The 25,031-nt window shown below is 36.0% G+C and overlaps 1 protein-coding gene across 4 annotated transcripts in view; it reads right to left on the reverse strand.

The window, feature by feature from the left end:
• The window catches only part of LOC131158198 (ABC transporter C family member 13), a 230,507-nt gene that overhangs the window by 115,411 nt on the left and 90,065 nt on the right, over window positions 1-25,031 (reverse strand). For all 4 annotated transcript variants that reach the window (XM_058112888.1, XM_058112887.1, XM_058112886.1 and 1 more), the window contains 3 exons: window positions 24,536-24,623; window positions 16,253-16,371; window positions 10,203-10,300 (listed from right to left, as the gene is read on the reverse strand). In XM_058112888.1, the coding sequence (XP_057968871.1) occupies window positions 10,203-10,300; window positions 16,253-16,371; window positions 24,536-24,623 (305 nt within the window). The remainder of the gene's footprint in view (window positions 1-10,202; window positions 10,301-16,252; window positions 16,372-24,535; window positions 24,624-25,031) is intronic.

Here is a 25,031-nt window from a genome sequence, read left to right on the forward strand (position 1 = left end):
AATTTGATCCAGGCCTGAGGAATGTGGCTCAAGGGTGTTAAAAACTTTGTGAACTGCATCAAGAAAATAAGGATCTTCCCCAACACCTTCTTTGTATTGACATTTTGGATTTAAGACATAAGCTGCCAATCAAATAAAGTAAAATATAAATATGTAATAAGTATTTTGATATATGATTTTCATGAAATTTATAAATATTTTATACCTGCTGCATGAAGAGGATGTTCAAGGGTTCTTTCCCACCGGTCATTGATGACTTTGAGAACCCATCTTGCACTTCTTGCACCTATTTCAATGGCCTCTTTCATCACCCTTATTGCTTCAAACACAACTCCTAATGTTGGCCACACTTCACTGTCAACTATACGCAATACTCGATATATAGGCTCATAAATGTTACAAACTTTTGCCACTCTATCCCAAAATTGATGGTTAAGAACTGTACTTTCAATTTCTCTACCCATTTTTGTTCGACTAAGAGCATGCTCAACCCATTCATCAGATGTGAATAGAGATTCTAAACCTACTCTTTTTTTTTTGTAGGCTATCAAGTGCCATGTAGTTTGTAGCAAATCGTGTGGCCCCTGGACGCACAATATCCCCTTGACAGTGCTCCCTCATTTTAGCAAGCAACCATCCATGATTATATATAAAATTAGTGATCTGTCTCCCCTGCAAGATCACTATGCTTATTACCTCTCTTTTTCCGATCTCTTAAAAAATGAGATCAATACAATGAGCGGCGCAAGGAGTCCAATACAAGTTGAATTTTTTCATTAATTTTAGACCCGCTTTCTTGTAGGCACTACCATTATCGGTCACCACTTGGACAACATGTTGCTTTCCTACCTCTTGCACAACATGTTTTAATAAGGAATATATGTATTCATGGTCTTTTATTTTGTTAGAAGCATCTACCAACTTTAGAAAAATTGTGCTTCCTTTTGAGTAAACCATGAAATTTATGATGGATAATTTTGTAGGGCCTGTCCATCCATCACACATTACAGTGCAGCCATACGTGGCCCACTTTTTCTTCACTTCTTGTATGTGGTCTTCCATTTCTTTTACCTCTAAATCAAGGTATTTTGTTCTGATTTCATAGGGTTTCGGTGGATCGACTCCCGTTCCAGCAAATTGGCAACCCCATACCATGTTTTTAAAATGAGGTGATTTTGCCCTCTCAGGTGGAACATTATCATATATAAAAAACTTCGAAATCAACCTATTCATTTCTTCTTTTATTTTACCTCCTTTGAATAAATTTTTCAAGTTTCTTTGTTTTGCCATCCACAAATGGCCAAGCATGCACAAGATGACTTTGGCATCGATGTTAATCAAGTAATGGTAGAAGAAGTAATATCTAGTAGTGATGATTCTCAAATGAATCTTGGATCTAGATATGGAACTTCATCCACTATGCCCTCTGGTGGTGATGATAATAATGACGACGATGATGTTGGTGGTGACGAATCTAACCCCGGCGATAGCAGTGGGCAAGGTGGTGATGGTGGGGACTATGGAGGAAATGAAGGATGGCAAGATTATAGACCAGAAGTGGAATATACACGTCCTTCCCAACTAGAAGATGAGGGTCCACAAAGAGAAACACGTCCAGTTGATAGGCAGTACAGTCGTAGAAAAGGAAAAGGGAAGATGCATCAAATAGAAGAGGATACCTTTTCCCTTAGTATGGAATTTATGAGTATAGGAACAGAGCACGACTCTAATAGTTATGGTGGTTATGAATCTACACAGAACAGCTCCTCACAATCTACATATGGCCAACCATTTTCACATGCAAATGAGCAGGCACAACAATATGGAAATTGGCAACCACATGTCTATGGGTATGGACAAACAGGTCAAGAATATGGGTATGAGTATAACCAGTATGCAAATGAAAAACAATCCTATGGACATACACAACAAGTAGAACCTGCAAGAAGAAATCCTAGCACACGAAGATCTTCTGGCCGAGTAGAAACTGCCATGAACCAGATGACTACGGAGGAGTATGAACAACACATGTACACCAATACTCAATATTTTGGAAATTATATGACATGGAGTGATTATTGTAAACAATATATGTCATCTCGAAATCCTAATGATAGGGATAGGAGAGATGACTTTGAGCCACCAAGAAAGTCCAAGTGGTATTAGATCATTAAATGTATAATTTTTATTGAAAATGTAGTTGTTTAAATGATAATTTGTTGCCTTAAATCTTAAAGGAATAGCTTCAAAACTTTATAATCATTTGAATGTTCTTTAGTTCATAGTTTGTTTCGCGATATGCAGTTTAATATCCTACACACTAGAAACTTGTCATATATGCATTTTTTTAATGTATTTTGATACCATATTAAGCATAATCATCTATTCTAATATTTCCAAAAGTTTTATTGTAAATTTCCATCATTTACTATAAATTTTCGTAATTTCTTTAAATCGAAATCGAAATTTCCGTAAATTGAGACCACCGAAATTTCCATCGAAATCTAAATTTAAGTCCTTGCTTACCACAAGCTGAATTTTCTTACAATGGCACCATTAACAGATCTACGGGTCAAAGTCCTTACCACAATCCAAATCAGGTTGTTGACCTTGTGGGCGTCTCCAACCAGCCAAGGCCTAGTCATGTTGCGATTGCTTAAGGGGTCCAAGAAAAAGTCCATAGGAGGCTTGATGGTGTGAACCAACTCTACAAAGGAAGCTACTAATCAACATAGGCAGTTCAAGGAGTATCGGGTTGGTGATTGGGTGATGGTTTTCCTTCAGAAAGAGAGATTTCCAGCAGGCACTTACCACAAGTTGAAAATTCGAAAGATTGGATCATGCAAAATTCTGCGCAAATTTGGTGAAAATGCCTATGTAGTTTAACTCCCTCATGGCTTGGTGATATCACCAATCTTTAATGTGATTGATTTGCACCCATTCCATGGTTATATACAAACAAGAACACCTCCAAAGTCACTTCTAGCAATACAGAAAAAATTAAGTCATATGCGTGCAAGAGGTGAAGACTAGGGCTAAAATTTATTCCAGAATCTTGGTAAAATGGGCTGGCAGGCCTGATTATGAGAATTCATAGGCTAGCAAGGAGGAATTCATGAAGATTGACCCAGACATGTGCCATGCAGCAAAGATGACAACTCGCATGGAGGCAATTCCTTTCTAGGTAGGGGAGAATGATGCAATCTATGGTACAAATTTAGTTTTCTGTTTGTAATTTCTGAATTTTGGGAGGCTTTTTGGCTCTTTTATATTTGAGAAGATTTCTATCCAGAGCTCAGCTCATGGCCAGGCAGGGTTTGAAGATTTGGAGGCTTGGGTTTTGAGGAATTTGACCCTGCGGTGCCTACCAATCCCTCCATCACTGCTAAAGGCACCAGAGGCTAGCAGAAAGCCACTGTTACAGTTCTGAAATAGTGCCATGACGGGTGCTGGTTTGAGAATTAAGTAGCTGTTGTGACTAGAATTTATCTTATTTGTTGAACTGGAATTAACATCAGTCATCTCTTTATTATTTGACAGATTTATTAGTTACTTGAGTCGAAGAAGGTTGCTAAAACACTATCCTGAATTCTCGGTCATCTTTTCTGAAAATTTCTTACATCCCTACACCTATTTGCATCACCACCATACTATTACAACTTCTCGAGTCACCTTCCTAACTCCCTTACTCTACTAGCCTTTGAGATCCTACCCTATTACATCTTCCTGCATCTTCATCCAATTTGAATCCTTCTTGTCACTTGGATCATCCTAATTTGCAGGTGTAACATACAGTGGTGACTCAAAGAAGAAAAGCCTCCTCCAACTTCTACTTTTATGCCTCTAGTTCCGTAGTTTCCCTAGATGTTGATCTTCCTATTGCTGTTCAGAAAGGTAAATGCACTCATAACCAGCATCTAATCTCTAATTCGATTTTCTATGATTTCTTGTCACCCTTTTGTTCATGCCTTATCTTCTGTTGCTCTTCCAAAATTTGTTTTTAAAGCCCTAACCCATTCTCAGTAAAGGGCCACAATGGTTGAAGATATAAGTCGTTACAAGAGAATGATACTTGTGAACCGATATTTCTTCCTCCTGATAAGTGTTTATCTAGTTATCACTGAGTGAATACCATGAAAGTCAATTCAAATGCTTCCATGTTTCGTTTGAAGGCATGTTTTGTAGCTAAGGGATACATACTGACACATCCCCATCTGTTACATGTGAAGAATGTCTTCCTACATCATTCAAGAGGATGTCAATATGGAGCAACCACTGAGGTTTTTTGCTTAGGGACAGTTACGATTAGCATACCAGCTCAAGAAATTATTGTATGGTCTGATGCAGTCTCCTAGAGCATAGTTTGGTCAACCCAGTGATGTAATACTCGAGCTTGGTCTTCAGCGGTGCGAGGTAGAACACTGTATTTTATCGTCATATTGCTTCTGCTGGGACTCTCCTTGCTGCGTATGTAGATGTTTTTTGTGATAACAACTGATTATGATCAAGGTATTCAGTGTCTAAAGCATTTTCTACAAGATAAATGACAGACCGAGGATTTGGAACTATTGAAATACCTTTTGGGTACAAAAAGTATCCAGATCTCGTATGGGGCTGTTTTGTCACAGAGGTAATATATTCAAGACCTTTTAGATTAGGGGTCCAAACATATACCCATGAATCTTAACAGCAAGTTAGTGCTTGGGTAATTTGTTGGATAATCCATACAGATAGAAACTTTTTCAAAGGTATGTTCAAATATGTTGGTTTGTAGGAGACGCTGATTGTCCACCTTCAAACTGACTAAGAAAATGTAGTGTAAACAATTTCCCACCAACATACCTTATTATTATTCATAGTAGCATTATTTACATTATATATTTTCGTTAAGCTTTATATACATTGTTGGCACACAACTGAACAGCTTAAGCTTTTAGATGAAGTGGTAATCTAACAATTTTCTTACCTAGTTTATGCGTCCAACTTACCAACCACATATGTACACTGGCATGCTGGAACTGGTATGCAACAATATTTAAGGACTGTTTCAGTCAAAGAAGATGAGGAGCATAATTTGAGAAAATAAGGAGATAAAATCATGAATTAGTAGCACTGTCTATTCTCGACACACTGATGTAACCTTGAAGCTGAAAGATGAAAATCTCAGAGAAATAAGAATAACAAAAACAGCCATCAGGATAAATTTCCAGCAAATAACCAATACAGGAAAGCTTTTGACTTTGGCACCATCCCTAGTTAAACAATGTTAATCATGCTTGATGGATGAAATTAGAACATTATTTAAATATTATCCGTCATCATCAGGGACCATATTTCAGTACTCAAAGACTTAATATCCCCCATGAAAAAGCAAAAGCAATCCTTTCAATCACAACTAATCAATGCAACAGCAATTAGGTTATCTGTTGCCATAAGTTTCCGAATTAGAAAATTTTAGAGCTTTCCAGAAAGAGTAGAGTAACAGACCAGATAAACAAGCATTAATCTGTGCAACTAATTTATTGGTGAACAACTAGTTGTTCAAACACATATAAGAGACAGCTTTAGCCATCTATTAACCAACTTCTAACAGGAATGAAGAATTTGCATGCTTATTGTCAATAGTCATTTTTTACCTTCCAAAACAAAGACCAACTTGAGTATGCAAAAAGGTTAAGGCAAAATAAAAAGAGAAAGAAAATCCACTTGAGGCGGTCGACCGGCCTTCCTTCCAATTTTGCTTGTTGGCTGTTGGAATTAGTGTATTCCCAAGAGGGGTGGGTGAATTGGAAATTTAAAATTATTTCTTCCTAGGTATAACTAATCCAACAGCAGTATACCGCAACGTAAGATCTTTCTAAACTTATGCCAATTACCCAACAATATAAAACTAAGCGGATAAATAAAACAAGTATTGTAGACTCAGTATTTTACAACCATTCAAAGCATGTATGTAAAATAGTCAAGACAATAAATAATACCATGCATGAATGGAAATTAAAGTGCGAAGATAAGGGAACACGCGATATGATATCGGGGTTCGGCCAATACTGCTTAGGTCCCCGCCTCAAGCTCACAAGCAAGAGGATTCCACTAAAACTCACTTCCGGGTGGAGCGACACCGAATACAACACTAGGTCAAATTACAAGGGTTGACCTCAACCTTTACAACCTCTCCTTAAAAGGGCGGAGAAGACCCACCTCAGGCCACGCCTGAATTACAACCGATCCTTACGGGCTAGATCAACACCCCCTCAGACCACGCCTGGAATACAACAATGAATATAGAATTTGCGTACAATTCAAATGCATCTCAACTAAGCAAATATGTATTGATACGCACAAACAACAACCAATGCACTCATAGATAATAGAATTTATGCTCAAGTGAGATTGGTCAAGTGATATATCAACTCACAACAATTTGTGCATATCAATATATGTGTGAGTAAGACCTTTGATTCAAGATATTATAATTAACAAATAATCAAAGGAACTTGGGAATCCTAATCAATTATTCTCAACAAATAATTTTCAATATAATGCACAATAGAGATTAGGATTAAAGCTTGCAAAGATAAGATATATATTAATAATAATATACAAGCTTTAGATACTTGCAATAAGGATGCAAGATGTCAAGCAAATATAGAGTTTTCCCAATCAATATTTATCAATATGAAATACTATGGGAAAAACTCTCTAAGCTAACCGTCAAAAATATTTTTCAAAAGATTATGCAAGATGAGAGTTGTATGCTTGGAGATGAATGGAAATTTGCACAATAATCCAAAAATTCAAACTCCCTTTCAAGTTGAAAACAAGGAGTATAAATAAATGATTATCCTTAAGAAACGTTTTTCAAATCAAAGTGTAAGGAGAATGAGCAAATATATTTTGAAAGATAAAAAGAATTTGATAAAAATGAGTAGTATAAACAAAAGGAATTTCAGAGAATTTTTTTGGCTAATGATTTTCCTAATCACCCCTAATTTTTCCAAATGAATGTATATTTATAGCCTTCGACAAAAATATAGTCATTCGGACACAGGAAAATTTTAGAAAAATTTAAGTATCATTTTTACCCTAATTACCCTTAATTAACCACGGTAAAAACAAGGCAACCCGAGAGTTTTAGTTGCCCAGTTCTTAGGTCCTGTCGCCCGAATAGACACAGAGAGAAAAGTGAACTTTTTGACTTCGAGTGTCCAAGGGTAAGTCTAGGTGGCTGAGCCAAGGCAATTCCCCAAACGTTTGAGGTTCGGTTGCCTGGTGAGCTATTCAGTTTGCCGAACCTCACAATTCGGTCGTCCGGGGGAATTTTGAACTAAATGATCGGTCGCCCGAGGACAGTGGGAAAAGTTACTTTGAGCGTTCGGTCGACCATGGACAATTAGTTCAAATTAGGTTTGGTCGCCCGGGCCTCAGTCAACTTTTTGACTCTTTACACATTCGGTCACCAGAACCATTTTAACCTTCTAAGTTCGGTTGCCCAAAGCCCTTTCAAAACTCAAGCAAGGTCCTGATTGGCCTCATAAGTTTTGTCCCTATAATTGTAAGTGTGATATTTAATCTTTTAAGGATTTTTCATTATGTGCATGGGGACCTATGGTCAGTCTACGGCCTAGGCCTTTTAATTTAGCCTAAAAACTTGGCGTCGATCGACCGAAAGTCTTTTCTATGGTCATTGAGTTCCCTATGGTCAGACTATGACCTTTAAGCAAAAACCTATCATGCATAAGATGCAAATTATTACAGACCATATGATTATTGCAAACCTAAATAATAAATGCATTACACTACAACTTGAAACAAAAATCTTCATGCTTTGCTCCTTTACAATTTCATGGATTGCGCCGAATGGTGTGCACATTTAAGTACTTTTCGGCATCCATTTCTCATCTGTCATCTGTGCTTAGAAAACTGAATTTGTTCATACACTTAGCACACAGATGAGATACTGTGATTTTTCATAATCAAAATAGGGATCGGACTCAAAAAGTCAACATTGGTGCCACTCATAGGTGATTGACCAACCTCAATAAGCAGAAGGCCAGCCTAGCCAAAATTCAAAATTTTGAGTTGCTCTCTGATTCATAGGGGATTTGGGGCTTGCCGTGTGTTCCTACCTATCAACTTCCGACAATGGCAGTTGATAGTTGGTAGTTTTTGGCAGTTATTTTTAAATTTGAATTTTCAAAAATTCAAATTCAAAGTAGTTTCCCTCCATTCCACAGGAGGTCAATAAAAAGACTTCTTGTGGGAGACTTTTGGGCATGTCCAAGTGAGGGCAAGGTTGTAAAAGGGAATTTATTTTAGAAGAGAAAGATGGAAATTTTCATTCCTTCAACTTTGCAAAGGCTTTTGAGGTTTGAATTATGATTTCAAAGGACAGGGGTCCTCACATGATTTACGGAGTTGTTTTTAATCACAAGTCAGTGTCTAAACCTTCTCTTTTCCAAGTTTAATTCATTTTCATGAAGTTGGTATGCATAGTGCTCAAATGCATGTTCTTAGTTTTTTATGTGACCGACCATGTTTTCCATACGTTACTATGTCATAATTCATGTTATAGGATTGTCAGGATGCTTATATTTCAAATTCATGAGAAGAAGCGCGCAGAAAATGTTAAAAATGACATTTCTAGAGAAAGTCACATTTCAGACGATCAATCGGTCTGTACAAGCAGTCGACAGGCCTTTTACTCTTTGAAAAAGTAGTCGTTCGCTACCAAATAGTTGACTAGCCCTCTAAAAGCAATCAATTACCAATCTCGAGACATGCTCTTTTGGACTTTTCTTGTGCTTTCGTCTGGGATTTTACATGCATTTGAGTCTCTACACTCATCAAGCTGTAGTTGGTCAAGTCTACTACTGATTTTGTGAGGGTTTTAAGGGTTTCCCATAAAAAATAAAGTTTTCTCATGATTCAAAAAAATTCATCCACATTTTCAAAAAGCTTTCAAGTTTGTTTTAAAAGATTTTCCCAAATTACTTGAAGTCATACACCTATGATGTTGTTTTTGGGCGTTCTTCAAGTTTCATCAAAGATTTTGCGGCATTTTTGTGGTTCTCCCAACAAAAATCCACAAAATTTTTAAGTTTTTACAATCAAAATCATTTTTCAAAGCAATCACCCATGAAGTGGCTTAAGGGTGGACAAATGATTTTTCTAAAATGTAAAACTCGTTTTCAATCTTTGTTTCAATAAAGGATCCATTACGAAATCAGTTTTCTAAACAAAGAATAATAGATTTCATAATGAAGGTTTCAAGTAATTCAAAAATTATTCAAGTGATTTTAAGGAATTTTGAAAGATATTCACTAAAACTGTTTTCTAAAACTCATGTTTGAAAGTGTTTTTGGAACTACAAGTGACTTGGTTCCTTCATTGGAGGATATGTAGGCAGTCTACTCTAGTAGATTTAGCCACAACCCCATAAAATTCTTCGTTTTCTCTTTTATGTGTCTCTCTTCATTTGGTTGTTTTTATGTATTTGTTTGAGGATTTAAGTGAGCAAAAGGTAGTGGAATCCCCATGGGGCTTTGCCTCTGCATGAGTTCTATGATAGCCCTCTCCACTGGGGAAGGGATGAGAAAAGGTTGAGTTTTTTTTTGCATAATTGAAAATCAAGTGCAGCACAAACCAGTCAACCACCCTGTGCATACGGTCGACCGCCTGATGCTAATAGTACATATTTGAGCTGTTTTTTTTTTTTTTTCCTATTTTCAAAATTTTGTCATTTTTTAAAAGGGATAGACATGCACATAAGATAAATGCAGCACCCATTCATGGAGTGAGTGCTTTAGAGTGTTATGACTTCTAAATCTCAAATGGAAGAGATTTGAAAGCCTACCTTCCCTATTCACAATGATACTTCCAAACCGAACTTTGGAAAAAAGGTTTTTCCTCTATTTTAACCTTTTCCAAAAAAAAAAATTAAAGTAGCGACTCCATATTTCATAAAATAAGTAGGATAACCAAGGAAGGTTATATTACTCTCTATCTTTTTCATACTAGTCACCAAATTTTGGCAACCCAAAATGGGTCTTCAAAACCCAATGTGGACACTTCCTATGACAAATGAGAGCGAGAAAAGTCAATAAATGAATAATAAATAACTTGCTTATTCCAAATAAATTGGAGAATAACTTGCTTATTGCAAATAAATTTTAGAAGAAAGTCACTTGTGACATCAATACCTGGTATCAAGACGATGGTTATGGCAATCCCAGAAACAAAAGCAAACCTAACTTGTGTATACAAAAGATACAAAGCCACTCCAATTTGTAAAGGCAAGCTGAAACATTTGCAATGGGAATTAGAATATCTACCAAAATATAAATTCAATATAGCCATGCAATAGAATCATAGAAAAGCTATCCTAAAATTCTGATACACAATAGTAGCTTTTTTGTGACAATTGCACCCTTCAAGACATGGTAATTAATTTCATAAATTGCATGGTTATTTGCATTTTCTTTTGTGTTGAATGAATTTATCTACACATGTTATTCATAAATTAAGTTTATAAAAATAGATATTGGAATTATATTTAATTTCTTAGTGGCAGAAGGGGCTCGGATGAAATAAAACTAAGAGACTCCATATTAAGACATAAATAACACAGGAGTTTGGCACATATATAGGAGGAAGAAAAAAACACCAGGCAGACAGCTGGCAGCACTGCAGAGCCCACTTGCACTGAGCTACTACTGTCCTAATTTGTTTCCAACCCAGAAGTGGACATATGGCACAGAGCTGGCAACACTGCAAAGCCTACTTGCTCCAAGCTGCTGCTGACCTGGTGTTTCCAGCTATGGCATACCAGCAACAACACAATGTACAGTTAGCACTTGCTATAACCCTAGTTCTAGAGTAGAGGAAGTAGATAGAACTCTGCGAAGATCAGGAAAAAAATACAGAAAAATTAAGAGAAAATATCAAAAGAAATTGAAGAAGCTGATAATCAAGGTAGGTGTTCTTAATTTCTGTTTATTCACCTAGGGGTTTGGGATAAGAGTTTAAAGAAAATGGGTACAAAATTACAGAGATTGAATCCAAATAGGGTCATGCAATTTCTTTTATATACGAATAAGAAAGTATTGCAAGTGAATCTGAAACTTTTGGGCAAAAAGTAAGCTGATTTTGTCAATCTATCCACAATAACCCATATAGTATCATGGCCAAGTGTAATTCTTGGGAAACCTAACAAAAAATCCATTGTTACCTTATCCCATTTCCATAGTGCAACTAGTAGTGGTTGTGATAAACATGCAGGCCTTTCATGTTTAGCCCTCATATGCTGACAAGTCAAACATTTGTTCACAAGTCAGTCATCCAGTCATAAACGCTTTCAAATCCATCTTCATACTTGTTCGCCAGAACTACCTTTTCAAATCTCTATACATCTTAGATCAAATAAGGGAGTGAGAATAATGTTATTCTCGCAAAACTTCTTTCTTCAAATCATGTGGAACACAAAGTCTACCCAAATAATGAAGTCCTCCATCAAAAATATTTTGTTCACACTTCAAATTAAGTATCATCCCTCGCACCCCTAAATTTTTATCAAACTGAGGATCTTGCTCTTGTCCTTTGATAATTCGCTGCAATGTAGTTGCTTGTGTCCTTAATTTATATATACAAACCTTGTCTCCCTGAAATGTCATCCGAAAACTAAAAAAATCAATTGCTTCCAACATGTTCCACCTTTGAACGTTCAAACTGCCAACATCTGTTGCCACAAGGTTTGCCTTGTCTAGATGTTCAAAGTCATAGTATTCCAAATACTCTTAAATTCAGTTCCTACAAAGTAAGGATATATTAAAGGATTTTATCTTATAAGTAGACTTCAAATTGTTTCCATATAAGTATAATTTTAAAGCAAACAAAGTGGCAGCTAAATCCAAATATGGGTTGGACAATTGCATTCATGAGGCTTTAATTGTCATGATCTATATGTAAAATTGATATTTATCCAAAGAAATAACCCTTTACCCTAGACTCCCTCTGTAAGTTAAATTTTTAGTTTTAAATGAGCCAAAAGCCACTATGAATCTATTGCATGTACTTATGTATATAATCTATGTACATATATGCATCCCAATCTACAAAGTTACTCTCACATAAATTTAAACTTAACCTTTTCCATTTGCATCAGTGCACATCCTGGCGCATTTAAGAAAGGGATACGCTAAATTTTGAAGTGATAGTCAACCATTGTTTTAGCTCTTCAAACTTTGCTTCACATTCTTCACTCCACACGAATTTTTCTCCTTCACTTGCCGGCACAATTAATGGCATGGCCACTTTGGAAAAATTCTGCACAAACCTATGATAATATCCTACCAAACTAAGAAAGCTATGAATTTTAGCCACATCTTAGGGGTTTCCCAACTTAATGCAGCCTCAAATTCAGAAGGATCAACACAATTCATTACATGATCCAAAAGTTCCACGCTAGTTGACGAGAATTTACATGTCTCCCATTTAGCATATAATTGATGCTCTTGTAATGTTTGTAAATCCAATTGTAAACATTGCCCATTCTCTTTTTGAGTCTTTGAATATATCAAAATATAATCAACAAATACAATAATAAACTAAACTAATCCTAGTACACATGCATCCCATGGCAATATACTACATTGCATAAATCCCATGCAAGGAGATTTTGCAGGAGCACCTTGAGTTGAAGACATTCTATATGGAGCAAATGATACTGACACAATCGCTATTATTAATTCAATAGTAAACTCAAGCTCTAGTCTGGAGGCAACCCTGGTAAATTACTTAGAATAACTTCTAGAAATCTATCAATTAAAGGCAAACAAGTTCAGAACTCCTTCATTTGTGTCCTTTCTTCCATTGATATTACAAAGCCTAATACAAATTCCACCTTTTTATCCTGATATATTTTATAGCAAAAGGATTAAGAATATACAGCGAGCAGAATAAGACATCTCTTTAATAAAATATGGAACAAACCAGATAGAAAATACAAAAAGTAAAGCAGGAAAGAAAAAGGAAACAAACAAATCACTCCCACCACAAATATATGAAACCATTAAATATCACCAATTGCTCTGAATATCCTGTAAGCTCACTCCCTTAAAATTCCCATAACCAACAAATCTAAGAGACGCCATGTAATGAATCATGTCCCAAACAAGAAAAGAAGTCAACTTCTTCCCCAAAAAAATATGCGCATTCAATCCAGCCACAGCCACCAAAGCATTGTGAAGAAAGTGCATTTCCAAAGTGCTGTCCTGTCCTTCGTCATTCCAGAACCAACAAAACCCAAAAATCCTCCAGTTTCTGGACAAACCAAACACTCACCCAATAGACCAAATAACTTACACCACACCATTCAGAGTCAGGCAAAATCACACAAAGCACACAAACATCTGGAGTGAGTGCCATCATCAGTCTCCTAATCTGCAACAATTTACTGGTATTGATTCTATCAAGCACAAGAAACCAAATAAAAGCCCTGATTTTTGGGTGCACTTTGGCCTTCCAGATAAAATTGTGGAGAGGAGAACAAGAGTAAGAACATGTCAAGAATTCTCTAAAGGATTCACAAAGATACACCCCCATAGGAACCAAGGACCAAGAACAGTGTCCCACTTCCTGAAGTACGAAAGTTTTTCAACAAAACTAACAAAGATAGCTCGTTCATCTCCTCATCTTTAAGGGGCTTCCAAAAAAAAAAAAATCCAATTAAGTCAAAGGACGACCTGAGTCAACAAAAAAAGAAGAAATGGAGCTATTCTACCCAAAGCTCAAATTAAAAAAATTGCTGCCCCATTTGGATCTCAAAGTACTACCTTCTTTAGAAAACAATCAACAAATGCATGATAGATAGATAACCACTCCAGTCCCAAAATAAATCACCAAATCACAATATACATGATTAGTAAACCCATTCAGAAGCTACATTCATCAATGCATAAAATGCAATTCCAGCATATATCGTTCGCATTTGTAGTTGGTGGAGCAGTACAAGAAACACAATTCAAATGTTTAGATTCTAATTTCAACTTATTGGCAAAGGATGCATACATGTATGAGTAGGCAAATCAAGAATCAAATAACACTCTTACCCAAGTATTGTGTAAAAGAATCATACCTTCTACCATAGCACTTTTTGCTTCCTCCTGGCTGCTCAATTCTAATGTCCATTTTGGGATGGCATAATAGTATAAACTCTCTCTTGCACCTTATTCTCTATTTCCTAACCTTTCCTTTGTTTGAAGCTTTAGCCTCAGATGAATTTATGCTAGCATTCAACGGATCAAGGAAAACTCAAACCTTGAGAAAGATATGGTTGATAAGGTCAGAATCAAGAAATTTGAGTTGCTGGTTGCTGGCATGCTGCTATTTTACAGTAAAACTGAAAATTTGGAGTTAGGCCATTCCCTCCTTATCTGCCCCACTTTTCCACACCCACAACACTCTAGTAGCCTACAGAATGGACCACCGATTTGAGAACTTTTTTATATTAGTACAATTAGAGAAAATTTCAACTTCTTTCCATTGTTTTTCTAAAATAAGATCTCTTCTTTAATGTCTTGTTCCAAAAAGGCAGCTCATACTATTCCCTCAAAACTCTCAATTCCTAGAGCCTTGAGTTCAGACCAAATAGTAGGTGCAATCCCTTTTCAAAATTTTGTACATTCAATTCTTCAGTATCGAGCAGTTCTGGCCCATACTGTGAACTCAACAAATTTTCTGTCATATTACTTAAGAGACAAGTTTGACAAACTCAGAAATTTTGCTTTCATATTAGCTAATAGACAAGTTTGTCTAAGTCAGTAGCATATATTCCTGTAACCTGGCTTCCCTAAATGCCTTTCAAAAATATTTCTCATTGAAAATTGTATCAAAATCAATCCGTTTCATAGCCTCAACATCTCTATCATGTTGCATAGATTCCCACCAATAGTCAGCATCATCTTCGAAGACTTGATCATTTTGCTAAACTGGTTGATTATTTTGAGCTATCCTGTCTAAAGCTTGATAAATACTCCCTAAGGTTGTATTTATTTGAGCCAAACTCTAAGATTCCCCTAAAACAATTTGCTCCAGATACACAGATTCACCCCTGATCTGGTGGGGCTAAAGACATAGAAACACCCCTTTGCCAAATCCTATTCAAGTTTTTTAATCCAATCATGAAATACAATTATATGCATGAGATCATGTGCGATATTTGTAATCTAAACAATTCTAACTAAGCGATACCACCAAGAGTATTGAACCAAAATTTGTGTTAAGTATACAGGGTGAGAAACCATGAGCAATGTAGACATCCTCAATCTACCCTTACTCGCATAAGGATTTCATCGTTTTAACATGTGATCTTTATATGCATGCATATACCTACTTTCATGAGTGCATTCCTTATTCTTAGAAATTTCTTCTTACCCTCAAAACACACCACCGTAGCACACTTTTCAATGCAGTGGTAAAATACCAAAGGAGAGGAAATTTCAATCTTGGCCAACCACCACCTAAGCAAAATATCAACATGTGCAAATTTCCAGCTTGCCCACCATATAAGAGGGCATACCCCAGATATTTAAGGCCCTCATCCAATAGAGACACAATCCCTACTTGCTCAAATTTAACAATATTACAAGAACAAACACAGTGCTACAGTGCATCTTAAAATGATGAAATCCTTAAATGAATAAAATGGTATTAACAATGTCTACTCAGCTCGAGGTTACTCATCCTACTTCAACAATTTCAGGTTCAGTTGGATTGAAGGAAAGCCATACTTGCTGAGTTTTCCAAGAGACTACTACCTTTTGACATGTACTACAAATTGGCATGAAGGCATAGAGCATGAGTTTTGTTGGTGAACATATTAGGACCAAGAAGTTTGGAATAGGACTGGTTTTACATGTGGAAAATGTTGTATATGAATTAAAGATCAATGTAAAGAACCTGTTGATGAAAGTAAAATTTATTGCTTGTATTATGGAATATATGCATTTATCTTGTGTTCTAACAAATGCTCTTTTTTTCTAGCTTACTGCTTGAACTTAAGAGATCTTTGCCAAACTATTCCTTTCCAAGGCTTAGTGCCTCCATTGAATTCTTGATGGAGTCACAACTGGTCACTGCCAGTCACATATCAGAAAAAGGGATGTGACAAATTGTGCTTCAACAAAGTTCCTAAAGCATGTTTCATAAAATTCCCCCAATATGCATATGTACAACAAAGTAATTAACTGATTACCTCCAAATATCATGGAAACTGTTACACAAATTGACAGTGTGATCAGCATCTATAGACATAAATGTCTGAATTTCCCCACCAGAAAATTTTGACCGTTCTGCTAGGTTAACACATAGGCACTGGGAAGAGAGTGTGAATGAAAAACTGATGTCAAATCAATGGACACTTGATTATGCAAAGAAAACATATGTCAACAAAAGATGGGAACACATTACATTTAGATTACAAAGTCAAAAGAATGTTTAACAGCATATATTTCCAAAATTATAAGATCATAAATACAGATGAAGAAAACTAAAAAAATGGTTTGCGAGAGTTGTAGGATAGTTGAAGTGAAAGTATTAAAGTAGGATACAAGCATATAGATGCATTGAACCGAATAAAATGCATGTGTGCATGGTGGTTGGGTGGGGGTGTGTGTGCAGGTGTAAATTGATGAAAGCAATCAACAGCCATTTAAAAAAAGAGAGGTTAAATGGTGAAAGAAAATTGGTGTTTAAAGTTTTCAACCAAATTTTGAGATATGCGAAGGCAATACAAACAATTATTTTTCTGTAAAATCATTTAAGTATTTAAGTTTGCAATAAATCACTCCAAAGAATGTGATACTTCAATCATATAGTCTCATATCAAATTTTTGTTTTACATGTTATGGTTAGAAACAACAAGACATAAAACTGACAGATTATAACATAATTCAGATTTAAAAATATGCATGGCAGAAAGCCATGTTTGAACTGTGCAAACTATTTCACTTCATAACTTAGAAAGAAATAGATGATCCAAGGAGGATTCTGAAACACTATGTTAGATGCCACTTAACGCTTAAGCTATTAGGTTGTAGACCAAAATTATATATCAAGCCTTCAGTCCCCCACACATGCAGCTCAATTGCACGTGGAGAGATTAACAAACAATGAATAATAAGCATATTGGGAACATGATAAATTTGTTAACAAAACCACATTAAACATGGGCAACAAGAGTAGAACTCAGAACCTCTGGTAACCAGCTCTGATACCATGTTAGATTGCAACTTTACTTAAAATATTTTAGGTGAAGTGTTTATCTAACATGGTATCAGAGCCATGGTTACCAGGAGGTCTTGGGTTCTAGTCTCGTTGCTTGCATTCATTGGGTCATGTTAAAAAAAATCGTTCTTTTCCTTAAAATGAGTAATATTTATCATGTGTTTATCACCCCATGCACTGTCAGGCTGCAGTTGCAGGGGAGTGTCATAGCTTAAGCTTTTAGGTAAATTTGTAATCTAACACTAAAACCAGACTATTATAACCATTTTTGGAATTTAGTAATGAACTTGGACAAAGCATGAGAGAGAATTTATGAAAAGAAATGTCTTGTTATAAGAAATAGGCATCTAGTTCTTCTATATATAGTTATTTGTGACTTCATAAACTATTTTTCTGACAAACGACATAAAAATACAGCTCAAAATAGTGGTACATTTGGATGTGGTAAGCAGCAAAATACAATGAAGTAATTTCAATAACAGTTGTATTTTACCTTTGGATCTCTTCATTTCACATTTTCTTTTTCTTGGATAAATAAAGAAATGTACATAGCAAGGGCCAACTAATGTAAAAAATAGAAGAATATTCAATAGAGAAAACAAATCAAAAACTTGATCCAAGAAAGGGGGGTTCTAGTGAATGTTTCACAATTCCCCCAAAAAAAAGTGTGCAGAAAATAATATCCTTCAATCTTTGAACAGTCATCTCCTTCCCTTGAAAAGTACTCAGATTCAACTTCATCCAAGTGCGCCAGAACACATAAATGCAGGCACTACCCCACCGTCCCACATACTCCTGGTACTATGATCAGAGCCTCATGCCAGGTGATATGAAATGTGGAGATACTGAGGGGCAATACCAAAGAAACTTTGAGCCATTGTGAAGAAAAATTCTAAATATCCCAGGCCTTGGGACAATAAAACAGCACATTATTAATGCCCTCCCCTGTCTCCTTGCAAAGGTAAAATAGACTCCGCAGAAGCTTAATCAGAAAAAAATAAACAAATTATTATTACCCACACACCAAAGAAAAGCCAAATAATGAATCTTCTCCCAATCCAACAAAAATGACAACTTCTTCCCTGAAAAATTATGCATGTTTTGTTCTGTCCAAAGGCTCCAAAATACTGCCAAGAAAGCACATTTCCATAACGCTTTTCCTTCCTTCTTCCTACCAAGTCTAAGAAAACAAATTGCCAAAAACTCCTCCATTGTCTCTGGAAAAACCCAACATTCTCCAAAATAATTAAATAACTTCTTCCATACCCTCCAAGCAAAATCACAATGTATGAAAAGAGGAGGAACAGATCCTGAGTAGTTAAAACAAAGCACACATACATCTGGAGAGAGAGACTTCAGAGGCCTCCTAATCTGCAGCAAGTTATTGGCGTGATCCTATTAAGCACAATGAACCAGAAAAAAGCTTCGATTTTAGGGGGACTATGGCTTTCCCAATTGTTTTATAGAGAGGAAAGGAAAAATTAGTATTAGTCAAGAACTCACAAAATTATTTGCAGGAATAAAACCCCGAGGGATCCAAAGATCAAGATCAACTATCAGCTTCCAAAGGGACCCATCAATTATTCGACACAAGACTAACAAATAGGATAACTCTTTCATCTCCCTATCATTCAAGGATCTCCGAAAGTGAAAATATGAAGGTAAAGGACTGCCCGGATCTACGTCAAAAGAAGAAATGGAACCATTCTGTCCTGAGCTCAAACAAAAGAGGTGAGGAAAAGAGGTGGACAAAACATTCTCCAACCAAAGGTCATTCCAAAAAATGGATATTGGAACAAAAAACCAAGACAAAAAAAAATAGTATGGGAAATAAAGAGGGGATAAATCTGAGAAAAATCTTTCAATAAAAGTATTTTAGCAACCTTTCTTGATTCAAATAACTACTGAATCCTTAAAATAAAAAGAGATTACTGCTGTTTCTAGGAACAACAAAAAGATAGGGCAGTTTCTTTGGCATAAAAGCAAGTTAGTCCTCATATTAGAACCTGTTTGGCACTGTTTCAGAACCATAACAGCGTCTTTCTACTAGCCTCTCGCGCCTCTAGCAACAATAGAGGAATTGTAGGAACGGCGGGGTTGAATCCTCAAAACCCAAGCCTCCAAATATTCAAACCCTATCTGGTCTGGAGCTAAGCTCTGGAGAGAAATCTTCTGAAAGACATATACCAAAAAACCCCCAGAAAAAAGTGGCTGATGAATTTACACTAGCCCTAAAGCCTCCAAGAGAAAACAACTCTTACTTTGCACATAACCCCCTCCAAAAATAACTTATCCTCTAAAGCCCCACCAAAAATAACTACCATCACAAAATTACCCATGAATATTACAAAATGACCCCCCCAATTCTAATTTCACCAAAATAAACACCAAAATTATTAAATTTCAAAAATAACCCTAGCATCCATAAATAAAACCACTTGAGAAAAACGAAAAATTAAATTAAGATTGCAAAATTACAACAGAACATTGTGAAATACTTTGAAATAGTAACATTTGGAAATATGTTTTGGGGAAAGATTTAACTTGGTAAGATATGGTATCATTATAAAAGAAAATAAAGACTCGGGCTAATTTATAATTATGAAAAGGGATAAAAGTTCAAGAAAAGTAAGTTTTCAAAAAAATGAAAATACAGTGATAAGATGGAGATGTCATGTTCCTTGAGGGAAGAAAAAAATAAAATGAGAAGAAAGGGCACTCGGTTACAGTGAAATATATATATACATATATTATACATATATATAATTTACTCAAGTTCATTTTTCCTATCCCGTCTAATATAAAACTTCAAAACTAATTTGGGTTACTTAGATTGGTCCAAATTGAAAACTGAGAGTACTACCTTGTAAATGGAGTCACATGCTACAACAGTGCTACAACATGAGGTATATTTTTCTTGAAACCCTCCTATCTCAGATTTTAGGGTTTTTTTTACAAGGGCGGGATTTTAGGCATAACTCTAAAATTTATGCTATTTAACATGAAAATATTGCTGGGGCAGTAGATTTTTTGAAAACAATCAGTTCAAACAGTGTTTTAAGCGGATAATGTTGGCAGAATTTTAGTATAATAGGAGAAGTGACTTTTGGGTGTTTTATTTTGAAATAATTGTGATTAATTATTGTGATGACATTTATTACATTTATGCAATATTTACTGTCTATTAGTAAACTCACTCGGGATCTCAATTGTGTTACTAAATTTTTCCCAAATATGTGTGAATTTCAAGTCTTGGATTCGGGGAAGACAATTGGCAATGCTAAGACGTGTTCGGGGCTCTATCTTCTTGAGGTTAATGATCCTCCTCAAGGAACAACTCACAAATTCAATTGTTTAGTGTCTAGAAGTCAAAGTTATTTTTTTTTCATTTGTTCTAATAATGATAGTGCAATTATGTTGTGGCACTATAGGTTAGGACATCCAAATTTCTTGTATCTCGAGAAACTCTTTCCTTCATAATATATAATAATAAAAATCCAAATGATTTTCAGTGTGAGATGTGTCAATTTTCAAACATGTTCGCAACTCTTACCCCCAACCGACCCTACAAAGCATCCCAACCCTTTTCAAGGATTCTTAGTGATGTGAGGGGGCCATCTAAGATCAAGAATATTACTGGATCTTGCTGGTTTATATCTTTTATAGATGACCACACTATACTTACTTGGATATTCCTATTTGAGGAATAAAAAAAGTGCAGGTTAGATTTTCAAAAATTTTAACACCATGATCCAAACACAATTCCAAGCAAAAATACAAATTGTGAAAACCAATAATGCCAAAGAACATTTCAAATCCATTCTTGATGATTTCTCTTGAGTCAAGGAATAATACACCAAAGTTCCTATGTCGACACTCCTCAGCAAAATTGAATTGCCGAAATAAAAAACCAGCACCCACTAGATGTTGCCCGCTCCCTCATGTTCTCTACACATGTACCGAAACACTTTTGAGGTGAAGCCATTCTCACTGAAGCCTACCTTATAAACAGGATGCCCTCTCACATTCTCAAATTTCAAACTCCCTGTCAAACTCTACTTCAGTCCTTTCCCAGTACTCGACTCATCTCCACTATTCCCTTCAAAGTATTCGATTGCTCAGCTTTAGTTCATGTTCACAGTCAACAATGGGGTAAACTTGATCCTAGAGCCCTCAAGTGCATTTTTCTCGGGTACTCTCCAAACCAAAAGGGTTATAAATGCTATTCACCAGCTACTAAAAGATATTATCACTGCATAGATGTCACCTTTTTTAGCAACAACCATATTACCCCAAATATGAAATTCAGGGGGAGATTACACAGGAATTCAAGCTTTGGGATTGAAGAGTTATCTCAACCTTCTTTTGATTCTGGACCTTCTCACCTATCACAAATTTTTGAATCTATTCCAACTACTGACTCCATTTCTCCTTCACATCCCTACTTAGAATCTCCCATGAAACATCAGCATCTGGACACTATTCAATCAAAAAAAAATGAAGAGTTGACTACCTATTCGTGGAGGAGAAAGAACCAAAAAAAGATAGAACAACAAGCATCCCTTAAGCAAATCCAAGAGTCTGATCCGAGCCCCAGATCAAGTGAAAATTCACCTGGTAACTCTAATCTCGAGACTTTCCATAATAAGTTGACTAATGATGATAGTGATTGTCCTATTGCTATGAGAAAAGGTGTGAGATCACGCACAAAACACCCAATATACGCTTTTTGTGTCATATCAGGGGCTGTCATCGAGTTTTAGATCTTTTGTTGCCAACCTTGACAAAATCTAGGTTCCTAATAACATACAAGAGGCTCTCAGTACACCTGAATGGAAGTCTGCTGTCTGGGAAGAAATCAGTGCACTAGAAAAGAATGGAACATGCGAGATCATATAATTACCAACTGGAAAACGTCCAGTAGGTTGCAAATGGATATTCACTGTGAAATACAATGAAGATGGAAGTGTTAACCAATTCAAAGCTCAAATGGTAGCAAAGGGATTCACTCAATCAAATAAAATCAACTACGAAGAGACATTTGCCCCTATAGCCAAGTTAAATACACTGCAGGTCCTCTTATCTTTGGCAGCAAGTTTAGACTGGCCTCTTCACCAACTAGATGCCAAGAATGCCTTCCTCAATGGAGACCTAGCTGAAGAAGTCTACATGGAAATTCCTCCTGGATTCAAGACACAAGCTACACAACAAAGTCTACAAACTCAGAAGATCTATATATGGGCTCAAGCAATTCCCAAGAGCCTAGTTCGATAGATTCACAAAGGTAGTTGGGAGGTATGGCTATTCTCAATGTCAATCAGATCATACATTATTTGTCAAATACTCACCTGAAGGAAAATTTTCTATCCTCATTGTATATGTGGACAACATCATTCTAATGGGAGATTATGAGGACGAAATGAGTAGTCTCAAAAGTCTTCTAGCTAAAGAATTCGAAATCAAGGACCTTGGGAATCTCAAATACATCCTAGGCATGGAAGTGCCAGGGTCAAGGAAGGGAATCTTTGTCTCCCAAAGGAAATATGTTCTAGATCTTTTGAAAGAGACTGGGATGCTCAAATGCAAGCTAGCAGATACTCCTATGGATTCAACAACCAAACTAGGAGCCAAGGAAGACAGAGCACCAATGGATAAAGGCAGATATCAAAGACTAGTTGGAAAACTTATATATTTGTCTCACACCCGAGCTGATATGAGCTTCTCTATTAGTATGGTGAGTCAATTCATGAACAATCCCAATGAAGAACATATGGAGGCAGTTTATAGAATCCTACGATATTTGAAGCTAACACCAGGTAAAGGATTATATTTTGAGAAGAATCAAAGAAGAGATATTGAAGTATTCAGTGATGCAGATTGGGCAGGATCAATACATGATCTAAGGTCAACTTCTGGGTACTACACATATGTGTGGGGAACCAACTTACATGGCAAAGTAAGAAGCAACCAGTTGTGTCAAGAAGCAATGCAGAAGTTGAATTCAGGGCAATGGCACACGGCATCTATGAAGGAATACGGCTAAGAAGGCTTCTAAAGGAATTAAAGATTTCAGGTGAAGAACCCATGAAGATGTTCTGTGACAATCAGTCAGCCATCAGCATTGCAAAGGACTCAGTGCATCATGATAGAACAAAACACGTGGAGATTGATCGACATTTCATAAAAAAAAAATAGAAGAAGGAATAAGCAAGATGTTGTATGTGCTTACATGTCTCCAAACAGCCGATATCGTTACCAAGGCTCTGCCAAGAAAGAATTTTGATGATCTGAGTTCCAAGCTGGGCCTAATCAATATTTACAGCCCAACTTGAGGGGGAGTGTATAATTATTAGATATCTGTCAACCTTTATTAGAGGCTGATCTTTAGGAGATATACAGCTAACAAATCAGTTGATTTGTTAGCTATTTTTGGTTCCACCATCCTAGGTGATTTGGGTAGCATGTTACCCGATTCTGTAGATAGTCTTTCCTATTTTACTGCTTTCCATTTTAAATAGGATATTCTATTTTCAGTAGGTTGTACATATCCCTAGTAATTAGATTAGAATTATCATCTATTTAAAGGGAATGTAATCTTTTTCATAAGTTGGTGGAATATTCAGTTTTCTTTTCCACATTTCAACAGATTCTAACCGTAGTGAGCCTCAGATTTCTTACGTCAAGTCCCGAATAGAACCCTACATTTCAGCAACTAAAGAAAAGCAACACATAATATTTTAGGGTACCATAGGCATACCAAGTTGATAAAAAATATGCTTCACGCCTTCACTAGAAACTTCATTTATTTTATTTTAATGCAGAATCAACTAGTTTGATAACATCAATTATTTTACTTTAATTTCTTACAAAGTATAGTTGCAAGTCATTCAACAGAGTTATCAGTAAGGCACTTCCGCTGGGTATCATTTTTCACAGCTCAAGCCCATGTGAGCTCAAGCATGCATGCTGCAGAGATGGCCAATTTCAGCCGGCCAAGCAAAAAAAAGACAACGAAGATAATGAGTTGTAGCCTATCCCAGTAAATATCTCACAACTATACTGTTCATTATACGAGTATTTGCCCAACATGGAATCACAAAATCCAAAAAAGGTGTTCAAAAAAGAAAAAGAAAAAAAAACATATCCAAGCATCCACTGCAAAAAGATTGATTAACTGTGCACTACAATACAATCAAATAGCTTATCTAAATTCATCTTCAGAAACTTTTAAGCCAAAATAAAGGAAAGTTACCTTCCTATAGATAATTGCCATGATACTTGACCGGAGCTTTAACTTTAGTTTTGAAAGGTGAAAGGTATATTGTGTATCAAGAAAGGACCTACATCAATGGAGCAAGTATGCTCAGAGCAACATAATTGTCATTAATAAAAAGGAGGTATTGTCATTAGATTTCATTAGAAGGGCACCAAGTGGGTGCCGATACAAGTAAAAATCACTTATAATTCAGATTTCAGAAAATCAACAAGAGCAAGCATAGTTTGTGCATCCATACCATTGTTACCAAATAGCAAAAGACTTAAGGGCCCATTTAGTTGTGTAAAACATTTTTCAAACTCCATTTTAGTTCTCCACAAAAAAATTAGTTAATTTTTCATTTTTACAACAGAATGAAATAAATGAACAACATAAACAGTTTTGGAACTTTTTTCTTGCAGAAATAGCTTTATTTTTCATTTCTAATTTTTCAAAGGATTACAAAAATACTATCCTCGTTTCGAATTTTCCA

Source organism: Malania oleifera, chromosome 6, assembly GCF_029873635.1.
Source record: "Malania oleifera isolate guangnan ecotype guangnan chromosome 6, ASM2987363v1, whole genome shotgun sequence".
NCBI lineage: Eukaryota > Viridiplantae > Streptophyta > Magnoliopsida > Santalales > Ximeniaceae > Malania > Malania oleifera.